General features: G+C 44.4%; 1 protein-coding gene across 2 annotated transcripts in view; it reads right to left on the bottom strand.

The window, feature by feature from the left end:
- Nucleotides 1-346: 346 nt before the first annotated feature.
- Nucleotides 347-24,409, bottom strand: part of LOC139536108 (receptor-type tyrosine-protein phosphatase gamma-like) — a 259,097-nt gene continuing 235,034 nt past the window's right edge. For both annotated transcript variants that reach the window (XM_071336268.1, XM_071336269.1), the window contains exons 14-29: nucleotides 13,477-13,568; nucleotides 9,246-9,337; nucleotides 7,734-7,830; nucleotides 7,560-7,642; nucleotides 7,248-7,382; nucleotides 6,953-7,087; nucleotides 6,470-6,642; nucleotides 6,107-6,242; nucleotides 5,772-5,918; nucleotides 5,457-5,550; nucleotides 5,089-5,165; nucleotides 4,586-4,714; nucleotides 4,315-4,461; nucleotides 3,869-4,011; nucleotides 3,651-3,786; nucleotides 347-3,419 (exon numbers count right to left, since the gene is read on the bottom strand). In XM_071336268.1, coding sequence (XP_071192369.1) covers nucleotides 3,273-3,419; nucleotides 3,651-3,786; nucleotides 3,869-4,011; nucleotides 4,315-4,461; nucleotides 4,586-4,714; nucleotides 5,089-5,165; nucleotides 5,457-5,550; nucleotides 5,772-5,918; nucleotides 6,107-6,242; nucleotides 6,470-6,642; nucleotides 6,953-7,087; nucleotides 7,248-7,382; nucleotides 7,560-7,642; nucleotides 7,734-7,830; nucleotides 9,246-9,337; nucleotides 13,477-13,568 — 1,963 coding nt within the window. In that variant the 3' untranslated portion in view covers nucleotides 347-3,272. The remainder of the gene's footprint in view (nucleotides 3,420-3,650; nucleotides 3,787-3,868; nucleotides 4,012-4,314; nucleotides 4,462-4,585; nucleotides 4,715-5,088; nucleotides 5,166-5,456; nucleotides 5,551-5,771; nucleotides 5,919-6,106; nucleotides 6,243-6,469; nucleotides 6,643-6,952; nucleotides 7,088-7,247; nucleotides 7,383-7,559; nucleotides 7,643-7,733; nucleotides 7,831-9,245; nucleotides 9,338-13,476; nucleotides 13,569-24,409) is intronic.

Genomic DNA, 24,409 nt, shown 5'->3' with positions numbered 1-24,409 from the left:
TTAAACAATTTAAAGGAAATGCTACCAAATACTAATTGAGTGTATGTAAACTTCTGACCCACTGGGAATGTGATGAAAGAAATAAAAGCTGAAATAAATCATTCTCTCTACTATTATTCTGACATTTCACATTAAAATAAAGTGGTGATTCTAACTGACCTAAAACAGGGACTTTTTTACTGGGATTAAATGTCAGGAATTGTGAAAAACTGAGTTGACATGTAGTTGGCTAAGGTGTATGTAAACTTCTGACTTCAACTGTATTTACAAAGCATGTGACAATTAAAATTGTATTTGATAACCTTGCTTTATACTTTGGTCAATCTGACAAATACACAACACCAGGTTGAAGTACATCAAAACCAATACTTTATTTAATGTATAGCAATACAATTTACGTATTAAATAGCACTATTAAACTTCAATAACATGATATCATATAACAGTACCATAGTAATGCAACACCATGGTACAATCATACAATGACAGAATATAATAAATGGAAAAAACATTTCTTTATCTTCAAGTTTACAAAATAGAATGAATGCTGAACTTGCTTAGATGGACTGAGGCAGCAAACTTTATTCAGTGACTCCCTGGATGTTTTCCATCCATAGCACAAATTGGTCTGGTGTAGTCTATAACAAAAGTCTGATATTCAAATGGGGAGTAATAACATTCTTTACCCAGACAGAACAAAAAAGAATCATGGTACCTTATTCTCTATATAGTGCACTCTTTTTCATGAAAAGTATTTTAATTTATTTAACTAGGCAAGTCAGCTAAGAACAAAACCCCTATGGGACTCCCAATCACGGCCGGTTGTGATACAGCCTGGAATCGAACCAGGGTCTGTAGGGACGCCTCTAGCACTGAGATGCAGTGCCTTAGAACGCTGCGCCACTCAGGAGCCCAAAGGTATGGCGCTATATAGAGAATAGGGTGCTATTTTAGATGCAGTAATGGATTTGTGCTGGAATGTGATGTCGGTCTACTTGTTTATTTGGAGACTTGGGGCTCTATTCGCTGAAGCGTTACAGATTGCGTTATAGAAATGTAAAGGTAATTTCCGTCATGCAGCGTTTACGTGAATGCAGTCTTCGCTAACGCAGGAACATTGCCTTTAAATTTCTATCAAGTTGTAACGCTGAACTTCTGCGACACGGATTGAAACGAGCCCTTAATTCCTACATACTCTCCACAAATGCAATGAGTGAGAGTAGGATAATGTTAAAGAAAAAAGCTTAATATGAAAATATAAAGGTCTATGATGATCACACAGCATAGATTATAACTTCCAAGAAGATTGGTCCTTGAAGTAAATATGTACATGACCTTGAAATAGCAAATTACACTAATGTTATAAATGAAATATGTATAAAGCATAAAGTTAATAATAATAATAATAACAATAATAGTTACAGGCAAAAACATTTTTTTGCTGCCAATAACCATTTCGTGACAAATGAGCATGTAGGCTGTGTTTACACAGGCAGCCCTATTCTGATATTTTTTTCACTAATTGGTCTTTAGACCAATCAGATCTGAACAAGATCTGATGTAAAAAAAATCTGGGATTGGTCAAAAGACTTAGGCGGCCTGTGTAAATGCAGCCATAGTAAGTCAGGACTTTTCTTCAAATGTTGGAGAGTTGTGACTTCATTTAACAAGATACTCGTTGAGAGAGAAGAGCAAAAAATAGGAACAAATAGGAAAATACAGCATGTATGTATCAGTACAGGGTACAGCTACAGGATACAGTATAGATGGGTAAAGTAGATATTGTGGTTTGGTGTAGGCGTTGGATAAAAACAACCTCTTTTAGCCCAGTTAAAACAACATGGTGCAGTATGGACTGACACATTGGACTGGTTTTTAGGATAAAAGCTTCATGTGACACTTGTTTACATTTTGGGCAAACAACTTTGTTGCAATTTTCAACCATGTCTTTGGTTATAATGACAGTAAAACACTTCACCCTCCGGATTATGTTAACACCAAAAACTCCATTCATATGGTAAAATGAAAGCTATGTTTAATATGAAGCATACTCCGTTGTAATGGAACAGTTGATGCCAGACGAGTCACATGTAGACCTGTGTTTAGAAACTAACTAGTATCATTTATTAAAACAAAATTGACAATATGGGTCTCAGTGTGTCCAAGCACCAATCCACACAAGGCGAGAGGGGAAATGACAGAGTATACAAAACCAGCTGCTTAATATGATCAAGTATATAGTCATATGGATTACAAAACAATAGAAATATTAATATAAAGCAATGAATGTTCACAGTAGTTGTTGTAATACCACTTTAAAAAAAAGTAATGGGTACAATTTACAAATAGAATGGAGATATTTGGGTAATATAGGAATAATATGTATAATCTACAGATTATAAATGCTCCTGGGATAAAGTGGGTTTTACTGAATAAGAAGCGTTGGGTACACTTTATTTGGATAGTCCTGATAGAGCATCTACAGATGGACTACAGATGGGCATACCATCAACAACGATCTGTTGATAAGCAACTGCTTGCTAAGGTTACGGTTAGAGTTAGGTATAGAATGAGGTTTAGGGTAAGGGTTAAATTTAGGATTAGGATAAGGGTTAGGGCTAGTAGACAGTTTAAATCTTACTGATAAGTCTGTAGAGCATCTACAGACGGACTACGCCAATAAAGTCTTACCGCAGAGTTGACCAGATGATAGTGTTGCAATGCTTGTTAAGTGAGCTGTACTGTCATACACTGAACTGGGATAGTCTATATTGAGAAATCTAATGGACTGGATCATGTTGACCTTCAGGGTTGTCCTTGGTCCTCATTCTTCATTCATTGAAGCTAAAGTCTGTTCTTAGCCACAATCCAGAGAAATCCAATGAGTGTAGAGTACAGTAGAGCCAGGGTGTAGTTAATGGTACTGTATTATCGAATAGGGTTTTAGGCAGTAACATCGACAGTGTAGTGTAAACTGGTCAGAGAAGCTTTCTTTTTCCTCACGTGAAACAATGTAACAGTTAACAACTCTCAGCAGGATAACAATTAAGTCAAACAATTATGAAGAAAAAAATAAATATCAAAAAAGTTTATATCAGTGTAAAAAAGGTAATCAGGTTATTCATTTAACCAATATTTCTGTCTAAAAAGGCCTCAAGGAAAGTCCGCCAAAGTTCTCTTTGTTCCTCAGAGTTGTACAAATTAAGTGCCTTCGGATGATGGTGTGGTCAGTCAGACCAGTAACCAGTCAGACCAGTCATATCAGAGACCAGTCAGACCAGCGACTCCATGCTCTCAGCAGGATCTGATTCGTCCATGATGACCACCACGCCATTAGTGTCCATGTAGATGGGGCTCATCCCACTGTCTCTGCTGCTCACCAGGCTCAGCATGGCCTTGTACAGGTACTGGTACTGCTCCTGGAGACAGACGCACAGGGAGAGATGAAGACCGAGAAACAAATGTTTCACCTTTAAATGATACTTCTAGGTCTATTCTAAGATTGTTGACATGTCAGAATGAGCAATGACAACCACCAAGTGATATTTGTTCCTATGACTGACTGGAGATTTTGCTTAAGTTATTGCTTATTGGCGATTATTGAAGCCTGACAGCACCAATCCTCCTGACTCGGTCATGGGTGAACTCACTATGTCTGTGAAGACTCCCGGCCTCATGAGGTTGATCATCTTAGCCACCTGATAGACATCCACAGCCCCTTCACTCTCCAACTGCTGAGACAAGGTGGTGAGGGCACACAGAGTCCCTGCAGACACTGCCCCAAACCTACCAGGGACATGGAGGGACATGTTAACACACATACATACTCCTGATATACCAATGCATGCATGCCGACACACACACTTACTCATCGTGTATAATGGTGGGTCCGTCTCGGGTCATAGCCTCCTCTTTGATGACGTTGATGAGCTCAAAGGTGCCGCTGAGAGGGGCATCGGGGTTGGGCCATTTAGGGCACTGGAAATGTCTCACCTCCAGGACATAGTCATCCTGTTAGAGGGAGAGATATTAAACAAGAAAGACAACTAGGACACTGACAATACAGTACCGTTACCTCAGGCCAGCACTGTAGTTTAGCTAAACCCCATCTGATGACACTTAGTTTGTATTAATGGGAATAATAAACTTCTAAATGTATTCAAATACAACTTCCCTATCTAGCTTGAAGGATCACTCTGGGACACACATGGCCATGCCATCTGCGTACAGGTATGACAGGGTCTGAGAGGGTTTTATACACTCACACAGGTGAGAGTTTACTTGTGAAAGGTCAAAGGTGAAGGGTTACTGTACCTGCGTGGCTTCCAAGATGAAGTCGTGGATGATGATCTGTTCTTCGTTGGAGAGACACAGTCTGTCCTTGCTGATCAGGGTGACGGTGAAAGCTAGGCAGTTCATTGCCTCCTCTCTGCTCGGCCAGTACACAAACTCATCCTCAGCCTAAATACACATACGGCAGACATACAGGTTAGATGTGTGTAATGTATGTGTGTGTAACCAGGCGAGAACAGTAGAGCGCTACTTGACTAAATGTTATAACCTTCTGGCCAGCTACTCTACTCACCAAACCATGGTTGTCTGCAAGCATGACAATGATTTGGGCATTGTGGTCCCAGATCATTCTCCAGAAGTCTGTGGTGGTGTGGGGTAAAGGATGCTGGGTAATGATGAACTCATTACTCCTGTAGTAACCCTGTGTGGCCCAAGGTTGAAGATCAATATGTAAGCACTCATACATAGTCAACAAGTCACAACATCTTCTATAACATAACCCAATTACTTTTACGTTGTCTAAACATCAGAAGGAATGTATTGTGTCTGTTAGGTTTAACATTTGATCTAAATTAGTTTTAAAAGGTTACGGTCGGATCGTGATGAGTACTGTGTACAGGCCCTTGTCTCAATTTCTGAGTATTAATTCTTCCTTATAATAAATAATTGACTATTATTCAGTAAGAGGCTTCACACAATAACAGTTTGAAATGCAGAGTAATTATAATCATCAAGGGAACAGAAGATATCATCAGACAGAGTGTGTGTGGTGTGTGGGGTATAGCAGTATCATACCATTATGTAGGAGGCATTGATATAGTCTGTGTCTTTCATTCCAAGGAGAGGGGCCAGTCCTACGCGAGCTCGTTCCGCTAGAGCGGGAGAAAAAAATACATTTATTCAATCACACCCATGGCGTTAGGGTGCCATGATACTGTACTAGATAATAATGAACATAATTGTTGCTGTGGCAACTACAGCACTTTCCCTATGGCATAATAACATGGCCGGGTAAATAAACTCTAACTCTTTCTATAATGTCTCGGGGCGAACTGGCAAAGCATGACACCTCATTATCTCACTCAGTGCAGTAGATGATGGAGAATTGACAGAGTAATTGATAATGTAGCCTAGGATAGTATGTATAGAAATACTGTCCTCACATGGAACTACTGAGGAGTTGCGGTTCTTCTCCTTGTTGCAGTCTTTCTGGGCGCTGAAACACTCCACGAAGCTGCCGTTACTCTGGGTCAGCAGCTGGAGAGATGGAGGTAGCAAGACCGTGCTGTGAGATAGAAAAATCTCACCACGAACGGGTTTAATGTTTATTATGTGTGTATGTGACATGTATTACAGTGTTCAGTACACTGTAGTCCTTCAACTATGGAGTCTCTAAAAGGCACTATTCCTTATAGTTTGTAAGACATACAGTACGAACTACACTATGCTACACCAAAGGAGGCTGGGGTTCATCATACCCTGAACTGCTTGTCGAGGCGTGTGCGGCCCCCCAGGCCGGGGGTGAGGATGCTGTTGACGTAACCATGGAGCTGCCAGGCGGGTACCTCTGTCTCACTGCCCAGGATGGCCTCCATAAGGGCATCATGGATGAACACATACTGCTCCTATAGTCCAGGGGGAAGGGCAGAGGGAGGAAGAATTAGACTGGAGAGAACCACTGAGCTTATGGAGAAGATCTCTCTAGCTAGTGTAACATTGTGTAGGAGATGACATTCTCTTCGGCAGTTACTGTAGCTGTATGAACTTTGTAGGTGTATCGGAGGTGTCATTTGTCACACACACAAACACACACCTCTGTCTGGACCAGGTAGTTGCGTTGTGTGCGGATGTGTTTGAGAAAGCCCCAGACGTTGACTGTGCTTTTGTCTTTGATCTGCTGCAGCATGCTGTCGATGACGATGTACGTACCCGTCCTCCCGACTCCAGCACTATACAACCAAAACACATGTTACCTACTAACTACCACAGGAGACCCATAGAAGGAGCTGTATTACTGATCGTAAACAAGACTTCAATGAAACTAGTGGTGTTTCTGATTACCTCTTATGATGAGGAAGATGATTTTGTGCACTAGGATAGAGCGTCGCCCTCTCTGCAGTAAACATGGGCGGAATCCATGTTTAGAGAATATAATTTTTCTAGAGAGCTATTGTACCTGCAGTGCACTAGGACAGGGCCCATGCCAGGTGCGCGTGCTGCAGAGGAGCGCCCTATAAAGGTGAGGACAGGTAGGGTGTATTCCGGAACGCCCATGTCAGGCCACTGGGTGTAGTGATACTGGATCACCATCCGCTCGTTCTGACGCCCCTTCGGGTTGCCCTTCTGACCCTGAAACAATATGGATGACATTGAAGACTGAACTGGATGGAGTATGTCCACTTGGCAGATACAAAAATATAAGGCACACAAGGGAAGACCTGCTGGCTAAAGGGCCAATTTCCTTAGGCCTAGTCCAAAAACAATGTCAATGGAGGATTTCTATTGAACAGGATTCTTAGTGATTTTAGCCAGGACTAGGCTTAATGTGTGTCTGGGGAAAGCAGCCCTAAGCGGAGGTGTCCCCAACACAAGCACTATGCACAGACATCTCAGTAGTACTGTAGACGTACTGTACGGGTATTGTAGCATTGGGACATACCTTTTTGACTTTGGTGTTCCGTATGAGGAATTGTCTCAGTGTGTAACAGGCGTGAACTTTAGTACTCTTCAGAGTCACCACAATGTTGCCATACTCCTCAGTGCTCTCTGTGGGCCAGTATTGGTCACATTTTCTCTGTGAAAGACAACAGTATTAATCTAATCTTCTCTGAAAAAGAAAACAGTATTAATCTTATCTTCCCTGTCAAACAACAATATGCTCTTTAAAAGCCAGCTGTATATCATCCATTGTGAAAGACAACAGTAACACCAACAGTCAGAGAGAGACCACCTACCCTTCCTTTCTCTACCAGGTTGGTAATCATGACGATGATACCAGTGTTCTGTTCCCACACCATCCTCCAGAAGTCCTCGAATGTGGACTTGAGAGGGCCCTGGGCGGCGATGTAGGCCTTGGGATGGTTGTAACCCTGTTGAGAGGAGACGAGGGGCTAAGTGACAGCAGTACACTCACACAGAGCGCAAGTACAGTACACATAAAAAAGGTGAGTACCAGAGCATATATAATGACAGAGAAAGAGAACACAGCATACATAAAAACACTTAGAATAGCTACTAAATACATCTAAAGCAGTTGGTTGACCTACATCTACATAGTTAGCGTTCATGTATTCACTGTGTTTAGCATCCTTGCCAGCCAGTGGTCGTAACTTCACCCTACTGTGATCGTCTGGAAGATAGATGAAAGGAATATTAGTCTCATTCTGCATTGCCTTTTTAACGTCACACATGAATATAACAGGCTGTCAGTGTTGACTTACAGGCCACAATGTTAATGTATCTGTTTTTGTGCTTGTTGTCAGGATGATTGGAATGTTCTGCAGTGATCTTAAGGTCCACCGTACAGCGCTGAACCTCCTAGGGAGAGAGAGGTCAAGAGGGGAAGAAAACTATTTATTTTTCAAACAGCAAATGGTCTGATCAGTTAATATTGATATGTTTGAATTACATTAGCAACATGATCATTATCATACGGGTTTGTATAGTGTGTGTATCCATACATCTGGGACAACTAGCCTAGTGTTGCGGCTGTATGTCTGTACTATATTTGATTGACATAGTATGAATAATGTAGGTTCACCTGCACCCACCTGTGTGCGTCTGTGTGTCTGTGTGCAGTGTGTGCAGTGTGTTCCCTCTGGAGAAGTGTTAGCTTTGTGCCTCCACCTGGTCACAAAGACAGTGTGCTCCTGTCCAGCCAACCAGAAACTAGACTGTTAATTAACCTGCCTCACACTCAGCCATCTGCTCCACAACACACACTTCTTTCAGTATAAATATACTGAACAAAAATATAAAAAGCAACACGTAAAGTGTTGGTTCCATGTTTCATGAGGTGAAATAAAAGATCCCAGAAATGTTCCATACGCACGAAAAGCTTATTTCTCTCAGATTTTGTGCACAAATTTGTTTACATCCCTGTTAGTGAGGAATTCTCTTTTTCCAAGATAATCCAACCACCTGAGAGGTGTGGCATATCAAGAAGATTATTAAACGGCATGATCATTACACAGGTGCACCTTGTGCTGAGGAAAATAAAAGGACACTCCAAAATGTGCAGTTTTGTCACACAACACAATGCCACAGATGTTTCAAGTTGAGGGAGCATGCAATTGGCATGCTGACTGCAGGAATGTCCACCAGAGCTGTTGCTAGAGAATTTAATGTTAATTTCTCTATCATAAACTGCCTCCAATGTCGTTTTAGAGAATTTGGCAGTACGTCCAATCGTCCTCACAACCGCAGACCACGTGTAACCATGCCAGCCCAGGAGCTCCATATCCGTCTCCTTCACCTGCGGGATCGTTTGAGACCAGCCACCCGGACTACTGATGAAACTGAGGAGTATTTCTGTCTGTAATAAAGCCCTTTTGTGGGGAAGAACTCATTCTTATTGGCTGGGCCTGGCTCCTCAGTGGGTGGGCCTATGCTGCGCTCCTGCCCAGTCATGTGAAATCCATAGATTCGGGCCTAATGGATTTATTTTAATTGACTGATTTCCTGATATGAACTGTTACTCAGTCAAATCGTTGTATTTATATATTTTTTCAGTATACATACTGCACATGCCCTGTACACATTTCATATTGTTTACACAGACATAGGCAGTAATGTACACACCTACACACTCACAGACAGGCAGTAATGTACACAACTACACACACAGACAACATAAACCAGAATATGAGAATATCATAGACTCACAGACACACACTCCCCCTCAACAATAGGAGAAACGCTGAGAGATCAAAAGGTATTGTGTTACTTCCTACCTCAAACTCCTCAGCGAACCCGTGCAAGTTGTTGGAGTAGAGTTCCATGATGTGTTTGATGAACTGCCTGACAGGGACGGCATCCATGTCATCTGTAGGAAGACATAACACACTTAGAAAGACACAAATGTGGACATATCACACTTAGGCCTTCTTCACAATGGCAGAGAGAGAGTGACTTTCTTTGGCAATGTTAACATATGTTTCCCATGCCAATAAAGCGCCTTGAATTGAATTGAGCGAGTGTGTGTCCGAGTGTGTGACACACTGTCACAAACAAAATCTAAATTTAGATCCATTTTAAATTCAAGCTATAACAACAAAATGTGGAAAAAGTCCAGGGGTGTGATTACTTTGTGAAGGTGTAAATAACAATATTAATATCCTGTCTAGAACCTCCCTACATTTGTAACATCTTCCATATTTCAGACAGACAAATGAAAGACCAGGTATTTTAATATCCCTTCAGCCTGTATCCCTTAGATTCCAAACGTCTCAGAGTAGGAGTGCTGCTCTAGGATCAGGTTCTCCCTGTCCATTATATCTCATTCAATGTGATCTAAAAGGCAAACCTGATCCTAAATCAGCACATCACACACAGCCTCCCACTGAGACTAATAACTAACCCAGTAGTACAGATATGAATAACACGTCACGCATCATCATCATCACACACGGAAATGCTTCACCGAGATTCTTACAGATAAAAAGGATCAATGTGTGGACACATCTAGACTTGTTGTCGTTTATGTTGAGAAGAACACTTATTAGCCATGTCACACAGAGCGATGGGAATCACACCACAGCTAGACCAGTCACTGGTGAACAAAGAGCCATAATTGTCTAATATGGGTGTTTAGAGGGGGTGGCATCTGTGTCAGATGAGCCACATCAGTCCCAAATTATCCATTAGGGAGGAGAGGTGATGGGGAGGCTACTATCACACAGAGAAAACCATCAGGACAAAGGGTGTGTGTGTGTGTGTGTGGACAGAGGAAACAGCTGCTGGGTTTGTCTGCTGGTGCTGGTGTGTGATATTACAGCCAATACACACTCCCAGCTGGGTCCACTGACAGACAGGCACTCCCTGACTCACTTCAATGGTTACATGGTTAAAGGTGATTGGGGGATTGTTTGAGTGTCCATTTGTCAACCGTCTTCCATTTATACACTAATCAATGGAGCTGATTAAAATACTATGGGCACATTTGGATTTGCTAGAACTTTGCAGCTGTGCGCACATTTTGCATCCCTTTATTCAGGAGAGAAGGGATGTGATGAAAGGTGGAACAAAGACATTCACGTGCAGGCAGGCACACACACTAGACCAGCTGTGTCAGAGTTTTGGCTCCATGCACCCCCTCTCTCCATTTTCTTCCTGCTCATTAAACCCCTCACATTACAGTCCAGTGGGGGGATGGATTTAGCATTTCAGATGCTGTAAAACAATCACAGTTCTATAAACACTTAACACTCTGTTCTCTGAGATGGTATATTAACTTGTCTGTACAGAAAGAAGCAGTTCGTCTCCACCTACAGGAGAAAAGAGAGGGAGAAGGGGACAGAGCGCTTGCGCGAGGAAGGGGGACAGGGAGCGAGCGAGGAAGGGGGACAGAGCGAGCGCGCGAGGAAGGGGGACAGGGAGAGCGCGCGAGGAAGTGGGACAGGGAGAGAGCGAGCGAGGAAGGGGGACAGGGAGAGAGCGAGCGAGGAAGGGGGACAGAGCGAGCGTGCGAGGAAGGGGGACAGGGATAGAGCGAGCGAGGAAGGGGGACAGAGCGAGCGAGGAGGGGAGAGAGGGATAGAGCGAGCGAGGAAGGGGGACAGGGAGAGAGCGAGCGAGGAAGGGGGACAGAGCGAGCACGCAAGGAAGGGGGACAGGGATAGAGCGCGCGAGGAAGGGGACAGAGCGAGCGAGGAAGGGGGACAGAGCGAGCGAGGAAGGGGGACAGAGCGAGCGAGGAAGGGGGACAGAGCGCGCGAGGAAGGGGGACAGAGCGAGCACGCGAGGAAGGGAGACAGGGATAGAGCGAGCGAGGAAGGGGGACAGGGAGAGAGCGAGCGAGGAAGGGGGACAGAACGAGCGCGCGAAGAAGGGGGACAGAACGAGCGCGCGAAGAAGGGGGACAGAGCAAAGGTGGGGGGAAAGAGAGCGAGCAAAGGTGGGGGGAAAGAGAGCGAGCAAAGGTGGGGGGAGAGAGAGGGAGAGAGAGAAAATAGACAAAAGCAGAATGGATGGAGAGTCAATACAGACATCAGCTGGGTTCTTTAAGTTAACCATCATTGCTTTGAACTGGGCCGTAGTGCCATAGTCCCTCTGAGTCCCTGAGTGTTTCCTCTCTTCAAAGGAACGCTATGCACCACACACAGCACTGTCTTCTCATTGTGTTATTGACTAGCTGCCTCTACACTGGGCTCTCTCAGAGAAGAACCCTCTCACATCACTCCTAATAGAGCAGCTCACAAGCACTTTGACATGCACTCAGGGTGTAAGCCGCTGAGTAAAATAGAAGTAGATTGGCCCATTCAAAAGTATTAAACTCACACTAGAATGTATCCTATCCTTAACAAGAGCAGATAATGACTAACAAAGAAAAAGGCTTGACTTAACTTCTTTATGATAGGGGGCAGCATTTTCACTTTTGGATGAATTGCGTGCCCATAGTGAACTGCCTCCCACTCTGTCCCAGATGCTAATATATGCATATTATTATTACTATTGGATATAAAACACTCAAGTTTCTAAAACTGTTGGAATGATGTCTGTGAGTATAACAGAACTCATATGGCAGGCAAAAACCTGAGAAAAAACAGGAAGTGAGAATTCTGAAACTGGTCAATGTTCAACTCATCGCCGAATCAATTCCCTAAGATAGGGAAGATATGGATCTGTTTGCACTTCCTACGCCTTCCACTAGATGTCAACAGTCTGTAGAACGTGGAATGAAGCTTATGCTGTGTTGTGGGGCCGGATGGGAGGGGAATGAGTCAGTGGTCTGGCAGATTGTCAGTTCCTGGTCACGCGCTTTCCTCATGATATCGCCTTGCGTTCCATAACTTCTACAGACATGAAGGAATGCTCCGGTTGGAACGTTATTGGATATATATGATAACAACATCCTGAAGATTGATTCTCTACTTAGTTTGACCAGTTTATTCAACCTGTTATATAACTTTTTGAAGTTTTCGTCCGAGTTCGCCTGCATTTGCGCGAGTGTTTCGACATGTGCACTAAACATGCTAGCAAAAGTAGCTACTTAGACATAAGTAATGGACATTATCAAACTAAACAACAATTTATTGTGGAACTAGGATTCCTGGGAGTGCATTCTGATGAAGATGATCAAAGGTAAGGGAATATTTATGATGTAATTTCGTATTTCTGTTGACTCCAACATGGTGGGGAAATGTTGTTATGTTTGAGCGCCGTCTCAGATTATTGCATGGTGTGCTTTTTACGTATTTTATTTTTTTTATTTTTTAAATCTGACACAGAGGTTGTATTAAGAACAAGTGTATCTTTAATTATATATAAAACATGTATCTTTCATCAAAGTTTATGATGAGTATTTCTGTTATTTGACATGGCTCTCTGCAATTTCTCCGGATATTTTGGAGGCATTTCTGAACATGGCGCCAATGTAAACCAAGATTTGTGGATATAAATATGCACATTATCGAAGAAAACATAAATGTATTGTGTAACATGATGTCCTATGAGTGTCATCTGATGAAGATCATCAAAGGTTAGTGATAAATTTTATCTCTATTTCTGCTTTTTGTGACTACTATCTTTTGCTGGGAAAATGGCTGTGTTTTTCTGTGGCTATGTACTGAGCTAACATAATCGTTTGGTGTGCTTTCGCCGTAAATCCTTTTGGAAATCAGACATGTTGGCTGGATTCACAACATGGGTAGCTTTAATTTGGTGTCTTTCATATGTGATTCCATGAAAGATTGATTTTTATAGTAATATATTTGAATTTGGCGCGCTACATTTTTTCTGGCTTTTGGCCAAGTGGGACGCTACCGTCCCACATATCCCAGAGAAGTTAAAGAGTGTGGACAAAAACATTGACAAGAAAATGATCACAGAATGGTTGTGGCTACTATAAAAACCTACCAGGAAGGGGTGGGCAATAGTTTGTAAACACAAAAATATTGCTAAATCAGGTTGGATTGAATTGGGCTCTCATGTGTGCTATGGTGTGTTAAAGAAGGTGTGTCTTACCTGGGATGGGGATGACAGGGATGTTCTCATTGGCCACCACCCTGGGAGAACTACTGTCCTCCACATAGAAGTGAGCTGTCTGGAAAAACCTCCTGTAGATTAACACAGAAGAGGAGAGATAGCCCAACATCACCACACAGAAGAGAGGAGAGGTAACATAACCACCAGTACCACACAGAGGAGAATAAACCAGACATCACCACCAGTACCACACAGAGGGGAGAAGAGAGTAAACCCAACATCACCACCAGTATCACACAGAGGAGAATAAACCCAACATCACCACCAGTACCACACAGAGGAGAGTAAACCCAACATCACCACCAGTACCACACAGAGGAGAATAAACCCAACATCACCACCAGTACCACACAGAGGAGAGAAGAGAGTAAACCCAACATCACCACCAGTACCACACAGAGGAGAATAAACCCAACATCACCACCAGTACCACACTGAGGAGAGAAGAGAGTAAACCCAACATCACCACCAGTACCACACAGAGGAGAGTAAACCCCACATCACCACCAGTACCACACAGAGGAGAATAAACCCAACATCACCACCAGTACCACACAGAGGAGAGAAGAGAGTAAACCCAACATCACCACCAGTACCACACAGAGGAGAATAAACCCAACATCACCACCAGTACCACACAGAGGAGAGAAGAGAGTAAACCCAACATCACCACCAGTACCACACAGAGGAGAGTAAACCCAACATCACCACCAGTACCACACAGAGGAGAGAAGAGAGAAAAGAGTAAACCCAACATCACCACCAGTACCACACAGAGGAGAATAAACCCAACATCACCACCAGTACCACACAGAGGAGAATAAACCCAACATCACCACCAGTACCACACAGAGGAGAATAAACCCAACATCACCAACAGTACCACACAGAGGAGAATAAACCCAACATCACCACCAGTACCACACAGAGGAGAATAAACCCAACATCACCACCAGTACCACACAGAGGAGAATAAACCCAACATCACCACCAGTACCACACAGAGGAGAATAAACCCAACATCACCACCAGTACCACACAGAGGAGAGAAGAGAGTAAACCCAACATCACCACCAGTACCACACAGAGGAGAATAAACCCAACATCACCACCAGTACCACACAGAGGAGAGTAAACCCAACATCACCACCAGTACCACACAGAAGAGAGAAGAGAGTAAACCCAACATCACCACCAGTACCACACAGAGGAGAGAAGAGAGTAAACCCAACATCACCACCAGTACCACACAGAGGAGAATAAACCCAACATCACCACCAGTACCACACAGAGGAGAGTAAACCCAACATCACCACTAGTGCCACACAGAGGAGAGTAAACCCAACATAACCACCAGTACCACACAGAGGAGAATAAACCCAACATCACCACCAGTACCACACAGAGGAGAGTAAACCCAACATCACCACCAGTACCACACAGAGGAGAGTAAACCCAACATCACCACCAGTACCACACGGAGGAGAGAAGAGAGTAAACCCAACATCACCACCAGTACCACACAGAGGGGAATAAACCCAACATCACCACCAGTACCACACAGAGGAGAATAAACCCAACCTCACCACCAGTACCACACAGAAGAGAGTAAACCCAACATCACCACCAGTACCACACAGAGGAGAATAAACCCAACATCACCACCAGTACCACACAGAAGAGAGTAAACCCAACATCACCACCAGTACCACACAGAGGAGAATAAACCCAACATCACCACCAGTACCACACAGAAGAGAGTAAACCCAACATAACCACCAGTACCACACAGCGGAGAATAAACCCAACATCACCACCAGTACCACACAGAGGAGAGTAAACCCAACATCACCACCAGTACCACACAGAGGAGAGTAAACCCAACATCACCACCAGTACCACACGGAGGAGAGAAGAGAGTAAACCCAACATCACCACCAGTACCACACAGAGGGGAATAAACCCAACATCACCACCAGTACCACACAGAGGAGAATAAACCCAACCTCACCACCAGTACCACACAGAAGAGAGTAAACCCAACATCACCACCAGTACCACACAGAGGAGAATAAACCCAACATCACCACCAGTACCACACAGAAGAGAGTAAACCCAACATCACCACCAGTACCACACAGAGGAGAATAAACCCAACATCACCACCAGTACCACACAGAAGAGAGTAAACCCAACATCACCACCAGTACCACACAGAGGAGAATAAACCCAACATCACCACCAGTACCACACAGAGGGGAATAAACCCAACATCACCACCAGTACCACACAGAGGAGAATAAACCCAACATCACCAACAGTACCACACAGAGGAGAATAAACCCAACATCACCACCAGTACCACACAGAGGGGAATAAACCCAACATCACCACCAGTACCACACAGAGGAGAATAAACCCAACATCACCACCAGTACCTCACAAAGGAGAATAAACCCAACATCACCAACAGTACCACACAGAGGAGAGTAAACCCAACATCACCACCAGTACCTCACAGAGGAGAATAAACCCAACATCACCACCAGTACCTCACAAAGGAGAATAAACCCAACATCACCAACAGTACCACACAGAGGAGAGTAAACCCAACATCACCACCAGTACCACACAGAGGAGTTGTAAACCCAACATCACCACCAGTACCACACAGAGGAGAATAAATCCAACATAACCACCAGTACCTGTTATGGGATTTTTATGAATAATGACTAAATGATGTATACATTTAACGTAGAATTATAACTAACAGAATTATATCCTGTATGATGAAGAATGTTTGTCCATAAGAAAGAGGGACTGTTGGTAGGCAAGGAACATTGGCAGACAACTTGTGACCACTGTGGAACTGATAACAGGGAAGGAAGTCTCCCCACCCAGGGAGGGGAGAAACCTTGGGCTTGTAGTAGATTGTATAACAGGTGGCAGGCAATGTATGAGAAGGACTTGTGAACTATATTGTCATTGTATTAGAGGAGGAGGGACATTTATGACTAAATGAGAGGTATATAAACCAATGTACATGTAATGATTGGGAGAGCGGTCTCGTAAATACATTTTCTGACTATTGTGGCTGGGCCTCCGTCTGATTCATTTCAACCAGTTTCTTACAAATTCTGGGTTTCAGGCTGAGTAATTAATTCAATTGGGTATTATGAACACTGAGAACAAAATTCTCGTGACAGTACCACACAGAGGAGAATAAACCCAACATAACCACCAGTACCACACAGAGGAGAGTAAACCCAACATAACCACCAGTACCACACAGAGGAGAGTAAACCCAACATAACCACCAGTACCACACAGAGGAGACTAAACCCAACATAACCACCAGTACCACACAGAGGAGAGTAAACCCAACATAACCACCAGTACCACACAGAGGAGAATAAACCCAACATAACCACCAGTACCACACATAGGAGAGTAAAACCAACATAACCACCAGTACCACACAGAGGAGAATAAACCCAACATAACCACCAGTACCACACAGAGGAGAGTAAACCCAACATAACCACCAGTACCACACAGAGGAGAGTAAACCCAACATAACCACCAGTACCACACAGAGGGGAATAAACCCAACATCACCACCAGTACCACACAGAGGAGAATAAACCCAACCTCACCACCAGTACCACACAGAAGAGAGTAAACCCAACATAACCACCAGTACCACACAGAGGAGAGTAAACCCAACATAACCACCAGTACCACACAGAGGAGAGTAAACCCAACATAACCACCAGTACCACACAGAGGAGAGTAAACCCAACATAACCACCAGTACCACACAGAGGAGAGTAAACCCAACATAACCACCAGTACCACACAGAGGAGAATAAACCCAACATAACCACCAGTACCACACATAGGAGAGTAAACCCAACATAACCACCAGTACCACACAGAGGAGAGTAAACCCAACATCACCACTAGTGCCACACAGAGGAGAGTAAACCCAACATAACCACCAGTACCACACAGAGGAGAATAAACCCAACATCACCACCAGTACCACACAGAGGAGAGTAAACCCAACATCACCACCAGTACCACACAGAGGAGAGTAAACCCAACATCACCACCAGTACCACACGGAGGAGAGAAGAGAGTAAACCCAACATCACCACCAGTACCACACAGAGGGGAATAAACCCAACATCACCACCAGTACCACACAGAGGAGAATAAACCCAACCTCACCACCAGTACCACACAGAAGAGAGTAAACCCAACATCACCACCAGTACCACACAGAGGAGAATAAACCCAACATCACCACCAGTACCACACAGAAGAGAGTAAACCCAACATCACCACCAGTACCACACAGAGGAGAATAAACCCAACATCACCACCAGTACCACACAGAAGAGAGTAAACCCAACATAACCACCAGTACCACACAGCGGAGAATAAACCCAACATCACCACCAGTACCACACAGAGGAGAGTAAACCCAACATCACCACCAGTACCACACAGAGGAGAGTAAACCCAACATCACCACCAGTACCACACGGAGGAGAGAAGAGAGTAAACCCAACATCACCACCAGTACCACACAGAGGGGAATAAACCCAACATCACCACCAGTACCACACAGAGGAGAATAAACCCAACCTCACCACCAGTACCACACAGAAGAGAGTAAACCCAACATCACCACCAGTACCACACAGAGGAGAATAAACCCAACATCACCACCAGTACCACACAGAAGAGAGTAAACCCAACATCACCACCAGTACCACACAGAGGAGAATAAACCCAACATCACCACCAGTACCACACAGAGGGGAATAAACCCAACATCACCACCAGTACCACACAGAGGAGAATAAACCCAACATCACCAACAGTACCACACAGAGGAGAATAAACCCAACATCACCACCAGTACCACACAGAGGGGAATAAACCCAACATCACCACCAGTACCACACAGAGGAGAATAAACCCAACCTCACCACCAGTACCACACAGAAGAGAGTAAACCCAACATCACCACCAGTACCACACAGAGGAGAATAAACCCAACATCACCACCAGTACCACACAGAAGAGAGTAAACCCAACATCACCACCAGTACCACACATAGGAGAATAAACCCAACTTCACCACCAGTACCACACAGAGGAGAGTAAACCCAACATCACCACCAGTACCACACGGAGGAGAGAAGAGAGTAAACCCAACATCACCACCAGTACCACACAGAGGGGAATAAACCCAACATCACCACCAGTACCACACAGAGGAGAATAAACCCAACCTCACCACCAGTACCACACAGAAGAGAGTAAACCCAACATCACCACCAGTACCACACAGAGGAGAATAAACCCAACATCACCACCAGTACCACACAGAAGAGAGTAAACCCAACATCACCACCAGTACCACACAGAGGAGAATAAACCCAACATCACCACCAGTACCACACAGAAGAGAGTAAACCCAACATAACCACCAGTACCACACAGCGGAGAATAAACCCAACATCACCACCAGTACCACACAGAGGAGAGTAAACCCAACATCACCACCAGTACCACACAGAGGAGAGTAAACCCAACATCACCACCAGTACCACACGGAGGAGAGAAGAGAGTAAACCCAACATCACCACCAGTACCACACAGAGGGGAATAAACCCAACATCACCACCAGTACCACACAGAGGAGAATAAACCCAACCTCACCACCAGTACCACACAGAAGAGAGTAAACCCAACATCACCACCAGTACCACACAGAGGAGAATAAACCCAACATCACCACCAGTACCACACAGAAGAGAGTAAACCCAACATCACCACCAGTACCACACAGAGGAGAATAAACCCAACATCACCACCAGTACCACACAGAGGGGAATAAACCCAACATCACCACCAGTACCACACAGAGGAGAATAAACCCAACATCACCAACAGTACCACACAGAGGAGAATAAACCCAACATCACCACCAGTACCACACAGAGGGGAATAAACCCAACATCACCACCAGTACCTCACAAAGGAGAATAAACCCAACATCACCAACAGTACCACACAGAGGAGAGTAAACCCAACATCACCACCAGTACCTCACAGAGGAGAATAAACCCAACATCACCACCAGTACCTCACAAAGGAGAATAAACCCAACATCACCAACAGTACCACACAGAGGAGAGTAAACCCAACATCACCACCAGTACCACACAGAGGAGAGTAAACCCAACATCACCACCAGTACCACACAGAGGAGAATAAATCCAACATAACCACCAGTACCTGTTATGGGATTTTTATGAATAATGACTAAATGATGTATACATTTAACGTAGAATTATAACTAACAGAATTATATCCTGTATGATGAAGAATGTTTGTCCATAAGAAAGAGGGACTGTTGGTAGGCAAGGAACATTGGCAGACAACTTGTGACCACTGTGGAACTGATAACAGGGAAGGAAGTCTCCCCACCCAGGGAGGGGAGAAACCTTGGGCTTGTAGTAGATTGTATAACAGGTGGCAGGCAATGTATGAGAAGGACTTGTGAACTATATTGTCATTGTATTAGAGGAGGAGGGACATTTATGACTAAATGAGAGGTATATAAACCAATGTACATGTAATGATTGGGAGAGCGGTCTCGTAAATACATTTTCTGACTATTGTGGCTGGGCCTCCGTCTGATTCATTTCAACCAGTTTCTTACAAATTCTGGGTTTCAGGCTGAGTAATTAATTCAATTGGGTATTATGAACACTGAGAACAAAATTCTCATGACAGTACCACACAGAGGAGAATAAACCCAACATAACCACCAGTACCACACAGAGGAGAGTAAACCCAACATAACCACCAGTACCACACAGAGGAGAGTAAACCCAACATAACCACCAGTACCACACAGAGGAGAGTAAACCCAACATAACCACCAGTACCACACAGAGGAGAATAAACCCAACATAACCACCAGTACCACACATAGGAGAGTAAACCCAACATAACCACCAGTACCACACAGAGGAGAATAAACCCAACATAACCACCAGTACCACACAGAGGAGAGTAAACCCAACATAACCACCAGTACCACACAGAGGAGAGTAAACCCAACATAACCACCAGTACCACACAGAGGGGAATAAACCCAACATCACCACCAGTACCACACAGAGGAGAATAAACCCAACCTCACCACCAGTACCACACAGAAGAGAGTAAACCCAACATAACCACCAGTACCACACAGAGGAGAGTAAACCCAACATAACCACCAGTACCACACAGAGGAGAGTAAACCCAACATAACCACCAGTACCACACAGAGGAGAATAAACCCAACATCACCACCAGTACCACACAGAAGAGAGTAAACCCAACATCACCACCAGTACCACACAGAGGAGAATAAACCCAACATCACCACCAGTACCACACAGAGGGGAATAAACCCAACATCACCACCAGTACCACACAGAGGAGAATAAACCCAACATCACCAACAGTACCACACAGAGGAGAATAAACCCAACATCACCACCAGTACCACACAGAGGGGAATAAACCCAACATCACCACCAGTACCACACAGAGGAGAATAAACCCAACATCACCACCAGTACCTCACAAAGGAGAATAAACCCAACATCACCAACAGTACCACACAGAGGAGAGTAAACCCAACATCACCACCAGTACCTCACAAAGGAGAATAAACCCAACATCACCACCAGTACCTCACAAAGGAGAATAAACCCAACATCACCAACAGTACCACACAGAGGAGAGTAAACCCAACCTCACCACCAGTACCACACAGAAGAGAGTAAACCCAACATCACCACCAGTACCACACAGAGGAGAATAAACCCAACATCACCACCAGTACCACACAGAAGAGAGTAAACCCAACATCACCACCAGTACCACACGGAGGAGAGAAGAGAGTAAACCCAACATCACCACCAGTACCACACAGAGGGGAATAAACCCAACATCACCACCAGTACCACACAGAGGAGAATAAACCCAACCTCACCACCAGTACCACACAGAAGAGAGTAAACCCAACATCACCACCAGTACCACACAGAGGAGAATAAACCCAACATCACCACCAGTACCACACAGAAGAGAGTAAACCCAACATCACCACCAGTACCACACAGAGGAGAATAAACCCAACATCACCACCAGTACCACACAGAAGAGAGTAAACCCAACATAACCACCAGTACCACACAGCGGAGAATAAACCCAACATCACCACCAGTACCACACAGAGGAGAGTAAACCCAACATCACCACCAGTACCACACAGAGGAGAGTAAACCCAACATCACCACCAGTACCACACGGAGGAGAGAAGAGAGTAAACCCAACATCACCACCAGTACCACACAGAGGGGAATAAACCCAACATCACCACCAGTACCACACAGAGGAGAATAAACCCAACCTCACCACCAGTACCACACAGAAGAGAGTAAACCCAACATCACCACCAGTACCACACAGAGGAGAATAAACCCAACATCACCACCAGTACCACACAGAAGAGAGTAAACCCAACATCACCACCAGTACCACACAGAGGAGAATAAACCCAACATCACCACCAGTACCACACAGAGGGGAATAAACCCAACATCACCACCAGTACCACACAGAGGAGAATAAACCCAACATCACCAACAGTACCACACAGAGGAGAATAAACCCAACATCACCACCAGTACCACACAGAGGGGAATAAACCCAACATCACCACCAGTACCACACAGAGGAGAATAAACCCAACCTCACCACCAGTACCACACAGAAGAGAGTAAACCCAACATCACCACCAGTACCACACAGAGGAGAATAAACCCAACATCACCACCAGTACCACACAGAAGAGAGTAAACCCAACATCACCACCAGTACCACACATAGGAGAATAAACCCAACTTCACCACCAGTACCACACAGAGGAGAGTAAACCCAACATCACCACCAGTACCACACGGAGGAGAGAAGAGAGTAAACCCAACATCACCACCAGTACCACACAGAGGGGAATAAACCCAACATCACCACCAGTACCACACAGAGGAGAATAAACCCAACCTCACCACCAGTACCACACAGAAGAGAGTAAACCCAACATCACCACCAGTACCACACAGAGGAGAATAAACCCAACATCACCACCAGTACCACACAGAAGAGAGTAAACCCAACATCACCACCAGTACCACACAGAGGAGAATAAACCCAACATCACCACCAGTACCACACAGAAGAGAGTAAACCCAACATAACCACCAGTACCACACAGCGGAGAATAAACCCAACATCACCACCAGTACCACACAGAGGAGAGTAAACCCAACATCACCACCAGTACCACACAGAGGAGAGTAAACCCAACATCACCACCAGTACCACACGGAGGAGAGAAGAGAGTAAACCCAACATCACCACCAGTACCACACAGAGGGGAATAAACCCAACATCACCACCAGTACCACACAGAGGAGAATAAACCCAACCTCACCACCAGTACCACACAGAAGAGAGTAAACCCAACATCACCACCAGTACCACACAGAGGAGAATAAACCCAACATCACCACCAGTACCACACAGAAGAGAGTAAACCCAACATCACCACCAGTACCACACAGAGGAGAATAAACCCAACATCACCACCAGTACCACACAGAGGGGAATAAACCCAACATCACCACCAGTACCACACAGAGGAGAATAAACCCAACATCACCAACAGTACCACACAGAGGAGAATAAACCCAACATCACCACCAGTACCACACAGAGGGGAATAAACCCAACATCACCACCAGTACCACACAGAGGAGAATAAACCCAACATCACCACCAGTACCTCACAAAGGAGAATAAACCCAACATCACCAACAGTACCACACAGAGGAGAGTAAACCCAACATCACCACCAGTACCTCACAGAGGAGAATAAACCCAACATCACCACCAGTACCTCACAAAGGAGAATAAACCCAACATCACCAACAGTACCACACAGAGGAGAGTAAACCCAACATCACCACCAGTACCACACAGAGGAGAGTAAACCCAACATCACCACCAGTACCACACAGAGGAGAATAAATCCAACATAACCACCAGTACCTGTTATGGGATTTTTATGAATAATGACTAAATGATGTATACATTTAACGTAGAATTATAACTAACAGAATTATATCCTGTATGATGAAGAATGTTTGTCCATAAGAAAGAGGGACTGTTGGTAGGCAAGGAACATTGGCAGACAACTTGTGACCACTGTGGAACTGATAACAGGGAAGGAAGTCTCCCCACCCAGGGAGGGGAGAAACCTTGGGCTTGTAGTAGATTGTATAACAGGTGGCAGGCAATGTATGAGAAGGACTTGTGAACTATATTGTCATTGTATTAGAGGAGGAGGGACATTTATGACTAAATGAGAGGTATATAAACCAATGTACATGTAATGATTGGGAGAGCGGTCTCGTAAATACATTTTCTGACTATTGTGGCTGGGCCTCCGTCTGATTCATTTCAACCAGTTTCTTACAAATTCTGGGTTTCAGGCTGAGTAATTAATTCAATTGGGTATTATGAACACTGAGAACAAAATTCTCGTGACAGTACCACACAGAGGAGAATAAACCCAACATAACCACCAGTACCACACAGAGGAGAGTAAACCCAACATAACCACCAGTACCACACAGAGGAGAGTAAACCCAACATAACCACCAGTACCACACAGAGGAGAGTAAACCCAACATAACCACCAGTACCACACAGAGGAGAATAAACCCAACATAACCACCAGTACCACACATAGGAGAGTAAACCCAACATA

Source organism: Salvelinus alpinus, chromosome 12 (genome assembly GCF_045679555.1).
Source record: "Salvelinus alpinus chromosome 12, SLU_Salpinus.1, whole genome shotgun sequence".
NCBI lineage: Eukaryota > Metazoa > Chordata > Actinopteri > Salmoniformes > Salmonidae > Salvelinus > Salvelinus alpinus.
This window is presented reverse-complemented; position numbering and strand designations above follow the sequence as displayed.